This window comes from Esox lucius, chromosome 15 (assembly GCF_011004845.1).
Source record: "Esox lucius isolate fEsoLuc1 chromosome 15, fEsoLuc1.pri, whole genome shotgun sequence".
NCBI classification, from domain to species: Eukaryota; Metazoa; Chordata; class Actinopteri; order Esociformes; family Esocidae; genus Esox; species Esox lucius.
In genome coordinates this window covers 3,783,681-3,799,650 of record NC_047583.1, presented here as the reverse complement: position 1 = coordinate 3,799,650, position 15,970 = coordinate 3,783,681, and the positions used below count along the sequence as shown (strand labels likewise).

Here is a 15,970-nt window from a genome sequence, read left to right as displayed (position 1 = left end):
AGTCTGAATCAATGATTTCCAGCCCCCTAAAACCAGAGAACCCCAACCGCAAAGCCTGACAAAACGCTCTGTCCCAGTACTCAACCCCATCCCGGGAGCTACGGTACCAACCTGCAGCATCGGGGAGGCAGTCTCCTCGCCCTCGTCCTCCGTGGTCTTGTGAATGCGGAAAGCCTCGTCCTCACCCTCGTCCAGTGGGATGCTCCGCAGGCGCGCCAGGAAGTGGTTGAAGATCATGTCGGTGCTGAGCACGTCCTCGCTGAACCACACCATGCCACAGCGGGACACTGTAGCCAGGGTGGCGTACTTCAGGTCCTGCACCTCGAACATGATGCGCACCTGCAACCAACCACATCACAATGTTGGCGGAGCACGTCTCAACACACAGCACCCGGGACGGATGGGTGGCTCGAGGGGAATGACATACATTTGGCGGAAGGCTGAGACGCTCTCCGTTGGGCAGGGTGAGCAGCTTGTTGTCGTCCAGCACAGAGTTGAGGTTCTCCACCCACTCCGGGTCCACGTCGCCATCGAAAATGATCCACTGGCGTTTCTGCAACTCGCCTCTCACATTGTCAATAATCCTGGGAAAGAAACAGCTCAATTAATTACCTGGATCCAACCACCCACACACCTGAAGAGAGGAAAAGGGGGACCATGTTTAATTGGAATTACTCAAACAACACAACCCAGCCAAACAAACATACTTCCTGAGTACATGCGTGAAGAGCCCGTCGGTCCACTCGCGGGTGTTGGGGTCCAGGGTTCCGTACAGGTGGTCCTTGCTGATGGCCTTGGGGTCAATGATGTGGGCCACACCCTCTGTGCCCTCCAGGCGCTCCAGGGCCTTGAGCAGCACCCTCCAGGCCATGGTCTTACCACTGCCAGAGGGACCGACCATCATCAGGCCATGGTTGATCTGGGTGATCTGGTAGAGTTGGAGCACCTGCATGATAACAAAATGGTTCATTAATCCTGAGTATATGTACAGTATGCAGAACTAGCTAACATCTCCAGTATCAAGACTTTACATCAATCACAACCAGACAAACCAGAAAATCTGAAAGAGTCATCAATGCCATGTTAGCGATTCCCTTCCAGTAAGAGAACAAAGTTATAGAGGGAACACAATAGGTACATCTGCCACCAATGCCATTTTTTTCCTCAGTTAATGTTTACTGTTAAAGGATTACATCCACCAGAGCAGCCTTACGTACCTTCTCCACCCACATGCTGCCAACGTCGTCTCCATCTCCATAGGTTAGGAACATCTCGGCACAGACCTTACGCAGCTCCTCGCGCAGCGCCGTCATCTCGCCGCGCATGTACTGAACACCAGGGAAGACGTCAGACAGCAGGCTGAACAGCAGGGGGATGTCCTCGGCAACCAACTTGGGCACCATGGTCTCACACACACTCTGGATCAGGATCTAAACACAAGAAAAAAAAAAAGAGGTTGAGCATCATTCCTTTTTAGCCTTCAGACTTTTTAGCCTTCAGATTTTGGGTAGGAGGGACTAGTGTAAAAATAGATTGTGGTATTAGTTTATGGTCATGCCACTTCGAGTGTATTGCGTCTATATGTTTTGAGCGTATTGATGAATTGAGAAAACCCAAAAGGAGAGGAAAACAAATACAGATCCTTCAATTCCTTCACCTCCTGTTCGGGGAGGTTCTCCGCGATCTCGTTCTCGTCCACGTTCTCGCCCCGCTCCCGTTTATCCCTCTTGATCTTCTGGATGCGCTCCCGCTTCACGTTACCAGCGCTGACCAGTACACTCTTGAGGGCTCTCAGGCCAAAGTCATAGTGACTCTGGGAGGACAGCTGCTCATCACACAGCCTGCAGTAGAGAAATTATTATTTCAGTCAACAAACATCCAGGCGAAGAGACTGGGGCTTCTGGGGGGGAATAAAGCTGGTATGCGTGATTTCTTTCACATTATCTGATCTCCAACAGTTCTCAAACATTATTGGTAAGATGCAGAGACATTACTTAAAATTGTTTCAGTCATATGTTAGTATTTATGTCCTTCCACTTATCCGACCAACTCGAGACATTAGCTGCATCATGACACTAGTTCCAATTTACTAGATGACAGGGAAATTCTCTCATGAATTACAGGCGTGTCACTACATGGGAATGACAGCAGCCCTCTCTGCCAGTCTAACAGCGCTCTACTATTCCCTCCTTTGAGTCCTTGATGTACAGTACATACTTGAAGAAGGGCACAATCTTCTTGGCCAGGATTTCGGCGGTTCGGAAGCCCTGCGAGTACAGCATGACCTGGGCGATAAGCTGGCGGTCCGGCTTAGTCATGGCCAGGGAGCGGAACAGCTTCTTCAGATTGTCGGGCAGGTTGGAGCGACCTGCATAGCCGGGGTTCATGGTGATGAAGATGGCCATGTCGGGGCTGACCTTCACCTGCTTGTTGAGCAGCTCGCAAGTGACAGGAGCGCCTGGCGGAGGGCAGGAACAGCGACGGTTTAGCTCACAGTAAAACATCAGGTGAAGGTGCGTGATGGACAAAGAGAAACACTAGATAGAAACATGCTGGATTTGCGATAATTCCAAAATCAATTAAAAAAAAATCGGATGTTTCAAAAAAAAATCTTTAAAAAAACATATGCCCTCCCCAAATATTTGCATGTACTAACAACTAAAGAAGATTCTCAGAAGCGTGGAGATACGTACTGCGGTCTCGGTTGGGGTTGCTGTGTTCCCTCAAGGCCACCTGGATGAACTGGACCTGCTGGGAGACAGCCGACAGCATCCTCTCCTCCAGACGATTGAACTCGTCAAAGCAGCCCCAGGCGCCCACCTGGCACAAGCCCACAAAGATACGACCCATCGCCTGCAGACAGAGAATCAGCTCTCCTTAACTCACACTTAATATAACTTGCCTGGTTAACGTCAAACCAAGACCAGCCTCCCAAATCAAACGGTGAGTAGTAGTATACCTGGAAGTCAAAGGTTTCATCGCAGTTGAAGACCAGGACGAAGCGTCCCAGCTGGTGACCCAGAGCCTTCACCGATTCAGTCTTTCCGGTTCCAGCGGGTCCTGAACATAAGAAGTGGTGACTACAGAAGAAATGCTACAAAACTGCAACGACTTTGGCAAAGATTGCAGCCACTTTAAAAACGGAACCAGTATGTTGTCCACTACATGGAGCCTGGCGTGTGACATACCGAAGGGGGCTCCACCGAACCGGGCCTCCAGGGCCTGGGTCATGGTCAGATAGCAGCGGTCAGTCAGGGGGGTCTGGACCAGCTTGTCCTGCACTCCCAGGTACTCAAAGCCGTAGTTGAACTTGGCGTTGGCCATCTGAATGGACAGCTGCTGCAGCACGTCCGTCTGCTTGGGGTCGAAGTAGAAGCGCATTTGGCTGAGCCACTCGAACGACTTGGGGTTGTCGACCTTGTTCTTGATCAGCTGTCTGGTCACATCCCTCTGGTGGACTAGCTCAGTGATCTGCAGGAAATTAGAACCGGCATTAGAACCTTTATCAGCTGTTTGAGGGGGTCTTCTAAAAAGCTTGTCCAGAACATCTGGCAACATGTCGTCTTTGACCCACCAGATGTTCCAACTTCCTCCTGCGTAGTGGGGGCTGCTCCATCAGCACGGTGTCAGCCAGCACGTTCAGGGTGGCCTCCACGTTGGTCAGCACACTGGACAAGGGCGACATGTCCCCGCCCCCCGAGATGGTGGTCAGAGCTGCGTCCACTTTCTCCGACCAGTCAATCTGAGCCGATAGCACCACCAGCTGAGCCTGCAGTCACCAGACAGAAAGGTTGGAACTTGTGAAAGTGGTTATAAGATTCATCGAACGACAATAAACCTAGATGCTGTTAACAGGGATTACTGGTTAGATACCAATCTGGTAACTAATGTTTGAAAAGCAGATGTGAAAGGGCTTTATAAAAAATAAAATCAATGGAATCACCAATTTATACGGTTTATTCCTAAAGTGGGTTGTAGAACCTATCTATCTATTTAGCCATTGCTGATTTGGTGAATCACATTACAACAGAAACAGTATTTGATTGGTGACCAAACCAACAAAAATAAATCCAGTGGATAAACAACTCCCCAGTGCAACACTCCGTACCTGGTATCGGTCGATCCAGTCGATGTATTTGCTGAGATCGATGGTGTTGCCTTTGTTGAAAGAGCCCACCTCTGTGACTGATTCAGCCAGCAGCTTCGCCAGCGTGACCCTCATCTCCTTCTCTACCAGGGTCAACCAGTCGTTGATCTTAGGGTGCTCCAGAAGGTCCACTGGGGTCTTGTAGAGGACCTCCTCTCCCTCACGGGATGAGATGCCCAGCACCACTGTGTTTTCCTCGTTCAGCAAGATGCTGGAGACGCCAGCGAACATCTTCTTAAAGTGTTTTTGTAGCTTGGCCACATTCTTGCTGTTTCCGATGATTTCCAGTAAGTCTTCGTCACCAACAAAGTAGAACCTGGTAGAGAGAATTTAGTGTAACTTGAACATGCTTACTGACATAAACAGAATCATGCATTAGTAATTATTCCTTCATCCATTGGCAGATGCTTGCATTAGAGATAAGTCTTACCTGGGGAACGAGGACCTTTCCCTTTCCAGGTACTCTCCCAGGGCCTTCTGGATCTTTCCCAGCAGGTCAGCAAGCCTCTCCAAAGACCTTTGCACCCCTTGGATGTTCAGCACATCCATCACCAGGGGACTCTTTGTCACCTTCTTCATAAGAGCCAGGAACTCTGTGCTGATGCTATACATGAGATAAAGAGAAGGTTAATTAATGGTAAAACCACATGTTTTATTATAGACACAATTATCTAACCCATTCCCAACCACAGGTGACAAAGGAATTTCAAAAGGACAAGTACATTGTGACAGTGGCAAGGAACTGGAGGTCAGAACAAAGGAAGAAGACCTTACCTTGAGAACCTCTGGGTCTCCACGGGCAGTAAGTGTTTGATGTCAGCGCTGCCGGTGAAGATGCCCTCCAGGTAAACCCAGCGGCGCTGGACGTCAATCCACACGTCGAACAGGGCCATGATACGATTCAGCTTATCCTCCCAGCTCAGAGCATCCTCCTCAAAGACCTGCGAAGCATGGAGAGAACCATTAACGCTGCACAAAGACTAGGAGTATTCTGTGTAATGGTTCTAACGCTGTCCTGCAAGAAATCTGAGATCCCAACACCTGGGGAGCACATTCCATACCAAGGCTGTGTCTTCATATTGAGTAGAGACCACAAAATCGATTGTAGGCACCCCTTTCATTTGAAACATCCACCTACCTTGTAATAAGGCGACAGCTTCATTGCCGACACGCTGTTGATGTGCTCCTTGACCTTGTTGAAGAGGTCATCCCAGCCACGGATCAGACGGCACTTGTTCTGGTAGTTTATCAGGTCCAACTCATAGGCGTTCCAGACCTCACGGATCTGTTGTGGACCGATGAGAAAAACAATTGATCCCTTAGTACACCAACTAATTTGTGTTGTGAAATTGTTGCACACAAATGAACACCAATCACCACCAGCGGAGCTCTCCTGAAGTTTGAGGCTATAGTTACCTGTTTGAGGAACTCCTCCAGAGCCATCTCTCCCTGGGCAACCAGAAGAACATCTTTCACCACCATCTCATTCTTCTGCAGGTCAACGTCCCAGATCTGACCCAAGGTCAGCTCTGACAGCACCCAGTTCACATGCAGACGCTTCATCAACTGCTTCCAGTGGCGGTCCTTCAGGGCTTCCGACTTCAGTTCGATCACCAGCATGTTGACCTGAGAGGAGACATGGCCAGGACAGTTTAGTGATGGTACAGGTAACCTGGTTTGGGTTGGCTGAAGTGATCAGACGTTCAGGCAAACTGTGTTCCTTACCTTCATATAGCCCTTGAGGAGCCTCTGGACGTACTCATAGGACGCATACTGTCTCAGTCTAGCTGGGAAGTTCTTAAGCTGGTTCAGCAGGCCGTCCAAACTCTGACGCAGCTGAAATAAAAATAAATAATACCCATTAGATTAAATCAGACAGGGCCATACAGTTTAGTAGCCGGAAACATAAGACAAAGAATCGCTTACTTTGCGCGGCTGAACAGAAACCCAGGGCTGCTCCTTGGCCTGGTCAATCTGCTCCCACACCTTGGACAACTCTGACCACACCCCCTTCAAGTCCTGCAGCTCTTCCAGCGCCACCTAAAGCACATAGAAAGACTTGGTACATGTCCTGCTAAAATAAAATGCCCAAGGCACCACAGATAGGAAATCTGAGATTGGAACACCACCAGTTCAACTGTAGAGCTAGCTGCCGATAAGACCAGTTCAAAAAGACAACCGTACCTGAACTCTTTCTTCACTGCCACTCAGCAGGCCCGTGTCGGTCAGCTCCAGGGCCTCTTTGGCACGGGAGCACTTATCCCGGTCGTCCTTCAGTCGGCTAAACTTGCCCTCGTAGATGGTGAGAGACTGAAGGGCCTCTTCTGGACGCAGAGCTCCCTACGGACCAACACACCGATCAGTTTATAGTTGCCCAGAAAATACAAACCGTAAGATAACAAAGCTGCCCTATGATCCTCGTCACAGAAAATTTATCGGAGTTATGCAAACATCACATTTATTTAATCTTAGTCGTTCCCAAAAATCAGTAATGCCTTTCTGGCTTTTTCCTCTTACAGCCACTGGTTTAGTCTTCTCCCAGTCGGCGAGCAGATCAATGGTTCGTCCCTCCACAGCACGATCTTCTTGGACGATCTTCATCTGCAAGTTGGCCACCTGCTGCTGGATAGCGGTGTCCTTTCGCTTCATGATGTCGCTGAAGGCACCCCACTCACCCTCGATGTTGTCAATGTACAGCCACGAAGGCGGGAACTGGAAACGCTGTTTCTCAAGAAGCCTCTGCCCATTTCGGAAAAGCTGTGGAGAAGAAAAACTGGAATTTAGAAGGCATCAATCTTCTCACCCGTGATTAAAACAATGATATCACAGCAGGCGAGGATCTCATGGCCATTTTGACTACACTCACGTCCACATTCTTCTCAAACTGCTTGATCTTGCGTTTGAGTGTCTGGACGTAGGTGATGAAGGTCACAGCGTCTGAGGTGCTGGCCGTGTCTACAGAGTGCTGCTCCAGCTCTTGGCGAGACTAAAGTGACATGGACAAAGACCGTTAAGTTGAAAACAGATAAAGTCAAATAGTCACACTACAACACCATTAGCAAACCTAGCAATATAGCGGGCATGGAGTCTTACTTTTATGCTAGTACTGCTAATGGATAATACCAACACTACCACAATTAAAAGGGTTTCTCTTAGAAGATGCTTTACCTTGGAGATCTGGGAATGGAAGTCCTGCATATTGTTGCCCAGCATTTGGCCGAACCTGCTGAGAACCTCTTTGTGCCAGGAGTCATACTTTAAGTTCACCTTGGACTGGACCTGGAGCAGAACAAAGTAGGGCACTTAACCTACAGGCATTTACACATTTCTGGGCATTAATACATGTAGCGTGTGCACACAACAGAATGGAAAAGCATTCAGACGTGGTACCTTGCCATAGTCGATGACCACTGGCCCAAACTCCTTCTTGGTCTCTGCATTGTCAAATGTGCCCCTGGCTTTGCGGATCTGGACCAGCAAGGCCTGCCACTTGGTCAGGTCCTCCCCCAGGCGGTTGTAGATGTTCTCTGCCTGCATGTCCCACAGGCACTGATACTGCAGCCACACCTACACAAGAGACAGAACCGACAGATGCAGTGAAAACCATCTTGGGGTGAATCTTAACAACAGTAACTTAAAAAAAGAAAAAGGTATCAAGAAAATCAATTAAGAACGTACCTACAAATGTGTTAAGAATTTGAAACCATAGATCTGAATATAATGTATAAGTTCACAAGTCTTTCACAAGTAACTAAGGTGTTATGTGCACCAATGAACAGTATTTGGAAAGTTATGTCACAAAAGCTAGCATCATTTGTTCAAATTGCTAACCTGTTAAGCTAAGCATTTCATGGACATCATGTTGTTCCTTTTCATTGTAAAATGATTAATCTTGTACCTTGACATACTGCTCCACCTCGTTGACATTGTCTTTGACGGAGTTGTAAGCCTCCTCCAGGGCAGCCGGGCCGTCGGGCATTCGGGTCAAGGCATTCCTGTAGAACTTCTCCTCCTCAGACAGCTCATAGTGGACACCAACCTAATGCCGACACATCAATTCAGCAACCTACACCAAAACACCCATGTACTTGTACCAACCACGCTAGCTTGGTGTTATCATTTCATGTAATGCATACAAAAAAGGTATCTGCCTCCAGACCTGGTATCTCTGACTCTGGATTCTGGGCAGAGAAAGGATAACCATCTTCCACGCAAACATCTCCTGGTAGAGTTTGTAGCGACAATCTTCAATGGGCGGGTTCAGGTATATCACTTGGTTGGTAATCCTCAGCTCGTGCACAACGTTCTTCGGAGAACAAAAAGCAAAAGAAGTTTAAACTTAATTTGCCGCAATTTATGGCTTTTCAAAGACGACATGAGTTGAATTATTGTCAATAGATTCCCCTACTGCAGTCCCAGAGCCCTTACCTTGATCTTGGGCTCCCCTCCAGGCTTGTGGCTGACTTGTGGGGCCTCAGTGTCCATGTCCACATCAGCCTTGTCCTCCATCTGTCCACGGAGGACCTGGGTCCAGGCCCGAAGCCCTGCCTGCAGCCGTACACCCAGGATCCTCTCAATCTAGACGCATGGAAAGGTGTGTTAATGAACACGTTTAGACCGGCAGAAACCAAAAGATTCTGGACGAGGGATGGTGGTTACATGAAAAATAGTTTATTTTCTAGATATCTGTGCCCATCTCTTAGGAATCAACTGAACAGAGATCAGCAGGAACATTAAAGCTGCTGATATTTAAGGCCCTACTGGTCATGTTCCAGGACAAAAATCAAATAAAAGAAAACCATGAAAGAAAGTGGCAACTTGTAACTGAATTATTCAGTTCAAATAGGAACACCTGAGTCAGACCCCGTTAAGAGAGAATTCAACCTGCACCACAAAGCAGTCGGAGGACTCTCCGGTCACTCTACGTACTTAAAAGCATTCAGGGTTGTGAGGGTTTCGTACAGACCTCAATGTCCAACTTGTTGACCCAGATGGGCAGGTTGGAGTAGGAGTGCAGGTTGAGATCGTCCACAGCTTTCTGCACACGGTTGAGGATCTCAGTGAAGATCTTGTGTTCGTACATGCAGGTCTCAAGAGAGCGCACTTCCAAGTCGATTTTCTCCTCAATGAGCAAGAGGTCGTCCACCTGAAATACAAAGGGGTTAAACACAAAATCTTACATGTTCAGGGGTGAATGTATGAATGAGATTCAAGCATTCAGGTACAGGGGAATTCTAATTTTGGTGAGGTGACTTCCAACATTAAACACTGACCTTCTCCTGGAAGTTGAAGACCGTCTCTGCAAGACGCTGGACGTAAGGGTCCAATTTGTAGGACTCCCAGACCAGGGCAATGCCTTCAGTGACCAGGGCCTGCACCTCCTTCTTCAGACCAGCCACCAGCAGTGAAATGGAGTTGCGCTCCTCCACCTTCTCACAGGTGCGCTCGTACGTGCGCACGCTCTCAATCAGAGATATGGCAAATGGGTAGAGCTGATTGGCCTGGTGCGCCTTGTTGACGATGGCCAGCGGCACGCGGAAGCTCAGCCACTTCAGGTTACGCACCTCCTTGGACAGCGTAATGATCTCTGGCAGGAAGTTGACCTTGAGCTTCAGCATGTTTCCCGTGCGTCCGCGGGCCCGGCTGCTCTCGATGGTAAAGATGCGGCCTGACACACCCAGGTTGCGCTGCTGCACCTTGCGTGCCCAGTCGTCAAAGATCTCCTGGGTGTTGAGCTTGGCACGGAAACTGTCACCATCCTGCTTCAGCTTGAGGCCTTCCACATGGTTCTCCCAGCCTTTTCCCAGTACGTCTTCCACACGCTTCATGTAGGCGGTCAGTTGCCGGTCGATCTGCTTGGCCCAGATGATGGAGCCCGAGACAGGCGGCAGGTCGCGCACATGACTCATCTTGCACGACTGGCTCTGCGGGTACTGCACCTTGAACTTGTCGTGCAGTGACTCGATGTCATCCTTGACACGCTGGATGAGCTGCGTCTGGTACTCCCGGATGGCGCCGCGGATGTGGGGGCGCACGAAAAGGGCGTTGAAGCGTGAGAAAATGCGGAACATCTCATTGGCATTCTTGGCTGTCCCAAGTTGGTCGCGAAGCCGAGCGGTGATGCGCGTCTCCACGCGGTCAATGCGCTCGTCGTAGCGCTTCATGGCTGCTTCCCAGGCCTCCATGCCCTCCTTGGACACGTCCAGACCGTCCACCTCCTTCACGTTCTCATAGGCCAGGTTTACCTCCTCGATGGCGTTGGCATCCGCCGCGTCAAACAGCACCTCAGCCACCTTCATCTCAGTGGGCTCCACCACTTCACCTGGGGCATGCTGGGGCACAGCAGAAACCTTGACAAGGCAAAGAAAAGAGGAATAAAAAACTGAAAAGCAATGAACCATGATACACACAGTTAAAAACCAGCAAGTCATTAGACTAAAACAATCTTAATATGGACGCCAGCTTCAGCCATTGGCCAATTTGTCGGTCTTACCTGAGGCCGGAGTACGCGGACGATGACCGCCCTCAACTGCTCGTGTTGCCTGCGAAAGCGCCTCATGTGGTCCAGGCGGGCCTGGAGCTTGCGGTGTGCTGGACTGAGGCGCCAGACCATTTTTAGGTTTTCCTCCCTCTTCCGCTTTACAATGTCTCTGAGCAGAACCTGCAGCTTCTCGTATTCATCCTCCCAGGTTTGGAAGACCTCGAAGCAAGCCACCATCACCTGCAAAGGCGTCAGAATCCCCTTATGAACTCATGCCATCTAACTGTTAAAGCCTACAAGACTACAGAGCACAGGAATGGAGCAATTGTAGCAGCCGCAGACCCACCTTCTCAAACTCCTCATAGGCCACATGCATGAGCTTCCTGGTACCTAGCACTTTGAGGAGCTGGGAGCTGAGGTCTCGGGAGATTGCCTCCACCAGCCTCAGTGCCCGCTGGATGGGGTACTTGGTGTTACGGATCTTCCTCAGATGAGTGAAAATGGCCACTAGCGCAAGGCGAATCTTGTCCAACTCAGTGGCCGACAGCAAGTCGTTTAAAGGAAAGTCCTTCATCAGGGGGTTGTAGTCGTTGACAGTCTCCACTGCCTGCTTCAGACCTGGGAAATGCAGGGGAAAACATTCAAAGGTTAAAGCTTTTTACAATTCCTGATAGCAATAAGTAGATGCGCTACATAAAGAAACTGCTTCCAAAGGTTATGGATAGATAAGGAAGAAACTAAGTTGGGGCTAACAGAGTTTAAAAATGACTAAGTCTCCAAATAAATGATCCATTAAAGTAACAAAGTATAATAAAATAAAGACTTACAATGTAGTGAGGTTTCAGTTAATTTACAGTATACTGACCGGAAGATTAAGTGAGAGGTCATCAGTCAAACGTTTGCTTATTGTTCTATGGAGAACAACTCACCGGTGTCAGTGTCAAAGCTGACTGTAGCGTGGAAGCGCTTGCCGTGCTTCAAGATGTCCAGGGTAAGCAGCACCTCAGGGCTTTCCCTCTTCTCCTGGATGCGGTTTAAGGCACGCTCCAGGTTCAGCCAGAAGCTGATTTCCTGCAGCGCTGTCCCGGAGGCTGGGTCGCGGTCCAGCTTGGTCACCTGATAGGTAGAGGAGTGTGCTCAAAACGAGTGTGCCTTTCAAACTAGTCTGCACTCGTCTACTACATCCACCGTTTCCGCCCTTACCTTCTGGATTTCCCGGATCCAACGGTTGACCCCCGACTGCAGCTGGTTAAGGAAGGTGGGGTCCTCCACTTTGTCACCAAAGTCGGTGACCTTTGGCTTCTCACCACGCTCATAGCATGCCTTTGCGATGTTTAGGATGATGGGGTGGATGATGAGGCTGATCTCTGGGATCTCAATGTTCTGCTGTAGGTGGAGTAGACCCATCTCCAGCTCGGCAATCTTCTTCTCCACAGAGGGAGCCATCTTGTCCCCATCCCTGGATTGCAAAAAAATCGAAGAATTGAAGAATTATTAACACACTCTCGATACGCAGGAGAGGCCCGTTTATTGTTCTGTTACAAAAATGTATGGTCAGTCCGCCGAGGCTCTGATTTACCTGTCTGCTTTGCCAGACTCCCGTATGTAAGACTTGAAGAAAGGAGCAACGGCATTGCTGATGAAAGAGTGCAGGGTCTCGTAGGGAGAATCCTCGCTCAGAGTCAACACGCGCACCTGTGTTGATATGGGCTTGTCAGCGTCAATCACTCCAGTCCTCTTGATGAAAGCCAAACTGAAACAGTTCATGAACACAGTTATCATTAGAAGGAGCAGGAATTTAGGCCAGCTGACGTAGTTCAGAACGGCGCTCCGTCGTAGTCCCGGGTTCAACGCAAGACGTGTAAAAGAGGACGGTCGCACACTCATTTAAAAGGTAATGACGATTTGTCATTGCAATCTGGAAATGCAGGTTACCTGTTTGACTTGAGCCCATAGTGGATGTCAATGTTGATGTTGTAAGAGATACACTCCTTCTCTTCCTCTCCTTCGTCCCCAACATCCTCTGATAAGACAAAACAATGCCAGTCAGTAAAAGAACAAGAGCAACAGGATATGGATTACCTAAAATACATTTGATTGACAAACACTGTAGCAACAGTGTATGGCATCCTGTGTTTAAGGGGGCAAAATCCACACACTGACTGATTGTTTTCATTGTATTTTTTACTAATTTCAAGCCTTGCTTGTAACATAAAAGTCTCCCCCATTACTGCAATGATGCAGCGATGGAACAACTGCCACTTACAAATAGCCTTTATATTATCAGAATATTATATTGAAGTTGCACAACTACCACAAGGTCATGGTAAAAATATTATAAATGTTCTGCACATCATGTTTTCATCATATAAGCAAAACTATTTAAGAGTGGTCTACCAAACTATTAAGCACGTCTGTCACAAATCGGCCCAGGAAAAGAAATCAAAGTATTGATTCTGTCATACTTTGTCCACTGGACTGCTTATAGGGTATATCTTTTTAATTTGGGTAAAATATCCCTTAAATGCCGAGCCCTGCTGCAAGTTCTGCGATTGTCACGACACTGAAATATCCGTTGCGATTTGATAAAATTATGTTCTTTTGATTTGATGATCCATAACATTGTTTACCATAGCTGTTTTAGAGAGCCATGAGATATGCCGTTTTATTATTCCTGAGGGGAAAAGTCCTGAAAAGTAACTGACTTTCCTTTTGAAAAAGATGATAGAAAACAGGCTAAAAAGGCAAATCCAGACAACAAGCACAAATACAGCGATGGTCAGAACGACGTATCGTCTTTGCCTGCCGGCCGGTTACTTATTATACAAACATATTTTAGTAATTGAAAACCGGGACTATAACGGTTTTGTAATGCAGAGTGACTGACAATCAGGAGCCGAGAAAATAATACAATTGAAATAACTCCGTGTATTTGTTTGAAGGCCTATGTGGCAGGGCGTGACGTCGCATTAACGACGAAGCTGTGGCGCTACCCTCTCGGCCAGATGAGGTCACTCGACTGCACTGCAGCTAGTGATAAATCTGATGCAGATGGATACACTGCATTGCAGCTTTCACATAAAACCTTAACATTCTATCTACGTACTCCAACCAAGCCTATCGGAATATTTGAGTACCTAACCAAAATCCCTCGAGTGATGAATTAATACTGTCCTAGTTATCACTGACAATTGAGATGGTTGTCAGCCCTGCCACGCCTAGGTTACATCCGAACATGGCTGAGCAAGTGTGGGCTGGTGATATTCTTTATTTGGCACAGTCGGAGTACAGTAATGTAGGTAGATGGACAAGAGAACGAATATTCACATGATCGCAAAATGAGAAAACAACCACAGCAGTGAATCAATGGAACATTTCATTGTACATCTGCCCCTGGCAGTCAAACTCTGGTTGGTCCCTCCGTTCCTACGAAAATAACTAGCGTAGAACCCCCTATTATAACCAACAGCAGTTTTGGAAATATATCTTCTTGTAACGAGTCCTCATTTGATCAAGTCGTCAACGTTTAGTGATTATTAGTGATATAAAAATGTTAGCTAGCATGTCATTAATTAGCATTTTTGAAATGTCCCTGTAAATATTAATATTTTCAGCTAGTTGATTAGCGACGTAGCCAAAATAATATGACCCCCCCCTACTATCCGCCATCGTTGGCATTTTGTTTAATTACGTTATATTCCATTTCTATGGGTTACAAATGACAGATCATAGTCTTCTCTGAAGTGTTTACTATAACGTTTTAGCTACCATTCACACCTTCTTGGTAAAGAAAAAGGCTGATCACATAGACATTACGTGATGTCTGGTCTTTCGCGCAAGTCTAATCTATAAGTGCCGGTTTCTCAGACAAAGATCAAGCCCAGTCAAGGACTAAAAAACAAGCTCAATGGAGTTTTCTATTGAACTAGATTTTTGTATCCTGTACAGTACTAGGCTTAATCCCTGTCTGCGAAACCGGACTTAAACCTCCATACACATCTATAAAAAAAAGGGGTAAAAAAAGTGGGCTAACGGAACCGTTTTTCTTCCAGTGCATTTCATTTAGATTCTGAACTTGAGAGGACTGCCAAAAAAGGCCGATAGCCGTAATTAGCGGACGCTAGCTGGCTATGTTCAGTTCCGTGGAAAATATGCTACAATTTTAAAATCATAGCAAATGTACATTAAACCCTAGCTATGTAAACATTTTGACGGGAATCGGATGTCCAAAGCAGCAACACTGCTTATCTTTTGATACTCCGACGAACTAGCTGTAACGTAGCTAAAGTTACAGAATAATTGTGTTATCCATTTTCTGCTAATTATACTGTAGTTATAGCTAGCTAGTAACGTTGCTTTAACCACACTAACCTTTGAGAGTGCTTCTCTCGACCAGAATGGTGTGAATCTGGGGATCTGAGAGGAACTTCCTCATCTGCTCTATAGAGCTCTTCTCTTCTAGGGCGGTTTCCAAAGAGGCCGGAGCCTCACCGCCATCTTCCAGGAGAAGAGGAACAAGTTTACGAATATGCTTCTGCAGCACCGCGGCATCAGCAACGGTTTGCACGGCAGCAGACACCTCCATGGTGCCGGAGCTGTCGTCGCCCCCGCCGCCGTCGGACATTTTTCGAAAAAACGAACAACAACCTGCCGCAGACTTAACAGTGAACAAAGAGACGAGGAACCTGACCAAAGCACTTCCACGAGTGATGTGTCAGACAGTGTGGTGGTAAGCTGGAATAATTTGCGCCGCGTCCTGTCATGGAGTGCAGTGCATGCTGGTACTTGTAGTACTAGAGGATAAACGTGAAGGGATCTACGCATATGTTTCATAAACGATTCATTAAAATGTTTTTAGAGCATTTCAACGTTTGTCTGTAAGAACTATTAGTTATTAGATACATTTAATTTCTGAAATTCAATTACGTGACCTTCAAATACATACGGCGGTTACAGTATATTATGAACAACAATCCATTATATTTCGCCAATAGAACTTCATTCAAAATTAATTTTCTGAAATAACCTTTGACAAATGGTACCACGAGGGGGCAATGTTGCTATTCAAATCATTCTGTTGTATGCAAAACGTTTTAATTAAACCATTTTAGACAGGTTTATATTTATGTATGCTCCTATTACATCGTATGTGCTCTTTCTGAATGTCTTTTCACATATTTTCACGTGGATGTACTAATATACTTTTCGTTTTAAAAGAGATCAACTTGATGTAGCCAATCACACTGTCTGTCTGTCTGTCTGTCTGTCTGTCTTACACTCACAATCGAGCTGACAAGGTGGTGTAGGATCGGTCAATGAGGTGGAGATGTGTTTGTTTGTGG

The 15,970-nt window shown here is 47.2% G+C and overlaps 1 protein-coding gene across 1 annotated transcript in view; it reads right to left on the bottom strand.

Annotated features, from left to right (window-relative positions):
• Positions 1 to 15,347, bottom strand: part of dync1h1 (dynein, cytoplasmic 1, heavy chain 1) — a 32,273-nt gene extending 16,926 nt beyond the window's left edge. Inside the window, exons 1-34 of the mRNA XM_020054075.3 lie at positions 15,000 to 15,347; positions 12,564 to 12,651; positions 12,208 to 12,381; positions 11,832 to 12,087; positions 11,558 to 11,744; positions 10,975 to 11,246; positions 10,641 to 10,868; positions 9,421 to 10,497; positions 9,114 to 9,293; positions 8,576 to 8,725; positions 8,307 to 8,453; positions 8,046 to 8,186; positions 7,538 to 7,714; positions 7,316 to 7,426; positions 7,014 to 7,133; positions 6,665 to 6,904; positions 6,332 to 6,487; positions 6,074 to 6,187; positions 5,873 to 5,983; positions 5,564 to 5,773; positions 5,286 to 5,432; positions 4,922 to 5,088; positions 4,578 to 4,751; positions 4,109 to 4,463; positions 3,575 to 3,769; positions 3,189 to 3,471; positions 2,960 to 3,060; positions 2,694 to 2,853; positions 2,218 to 2,458; positions 1,658 to 1,841; positions 1,218 to 1,430; positions 708 to 946; positions 428 to 584; positions 112 to 339 (exon numbers count right to left, since the gene is read on the bottom strand). Coding sequence (XP_019909634.2) covers positions 112 to 339; positions 428 to 584; positions 708 to 946; positions 1,218 to 1,430; positions 1,658 to 1,841; positions 2,218 to 2,458; positions 2,694 to 2,853; positions 2,960 to 3,060; positions 3,189 to 3,471; positions 3,575 to 3,769; positions 4,109 to 4,463; positions 4,578 to 4,751; positions 4,922 to 5,088; positions 5,286 to 5,432; positions 5,564 to 5,773; positions 5,873 to 5,983; positions 6,074 to 6,187; positions 6,332 to 6,487; positions 6,665 to 6,904; positions 7,014 to 7,133; positions 7,316 to 7,426; positions 7,538 to 7,714; positions 8,046 to 8,186; positions 8,307 to 8,453; positions 8,576 to 8,725; positions 9,114 to 9,293; positions 9,421 to 10,497; positions 10,641 to 10,868; positions 10,975 to 11,246; positions 11,558 to 11,744; positions 11,832 to 12,087; positions 12,208 to 12,381; positions 12,564 to 12,651; positions 15,000 to 15,252 — 7,236 coding nt within the window. The 5' untranslated portion in view covers positions 15,253 to 15,347. The remainder of the gene's footprint in view (positions 1 to 111; positions 340 to 427; positions 585 to 707; positions 947 to 1,217; positions 1,431 to 1,657; positions 1,842 to 2,217; positions 2,459 to 2,693; positions 2,854 to 2,959; positions 3,061 to 3,188; positions 3,472 to 3,574; positions 3,770 to 4,108; positions 4,464 to 4,577; positions 4,752 to 4,921; positions 5,089 to 5,285; positions 5,433 to 5,563; positions 5,774 to 5,872; positions 5,984 to 6,073; positions 6,188 to 6,331; positions 6,488 to 6,664; positions 6,905 to 7,013; positions 7,134 to 7,315; positions 7,427 to 7,537; positions 7,715 to 8,045; positions 8,187 to 8,306; positions 8,454 to 8,575; positions 8,726 to 9,113; positions 9,294 to 9,420; positions 10,498 to 10,640; positions 10,869 to 10,974; positions 11,247 to 11,557; positions 11,745 to 11,831; positions 12,088 to 12,207; positions 12,382 to 12,563; positions 12,652 to 14,999) is intronic.
• Positions 15,348 to 15,970: the final 623 nt, after the last annotated feature.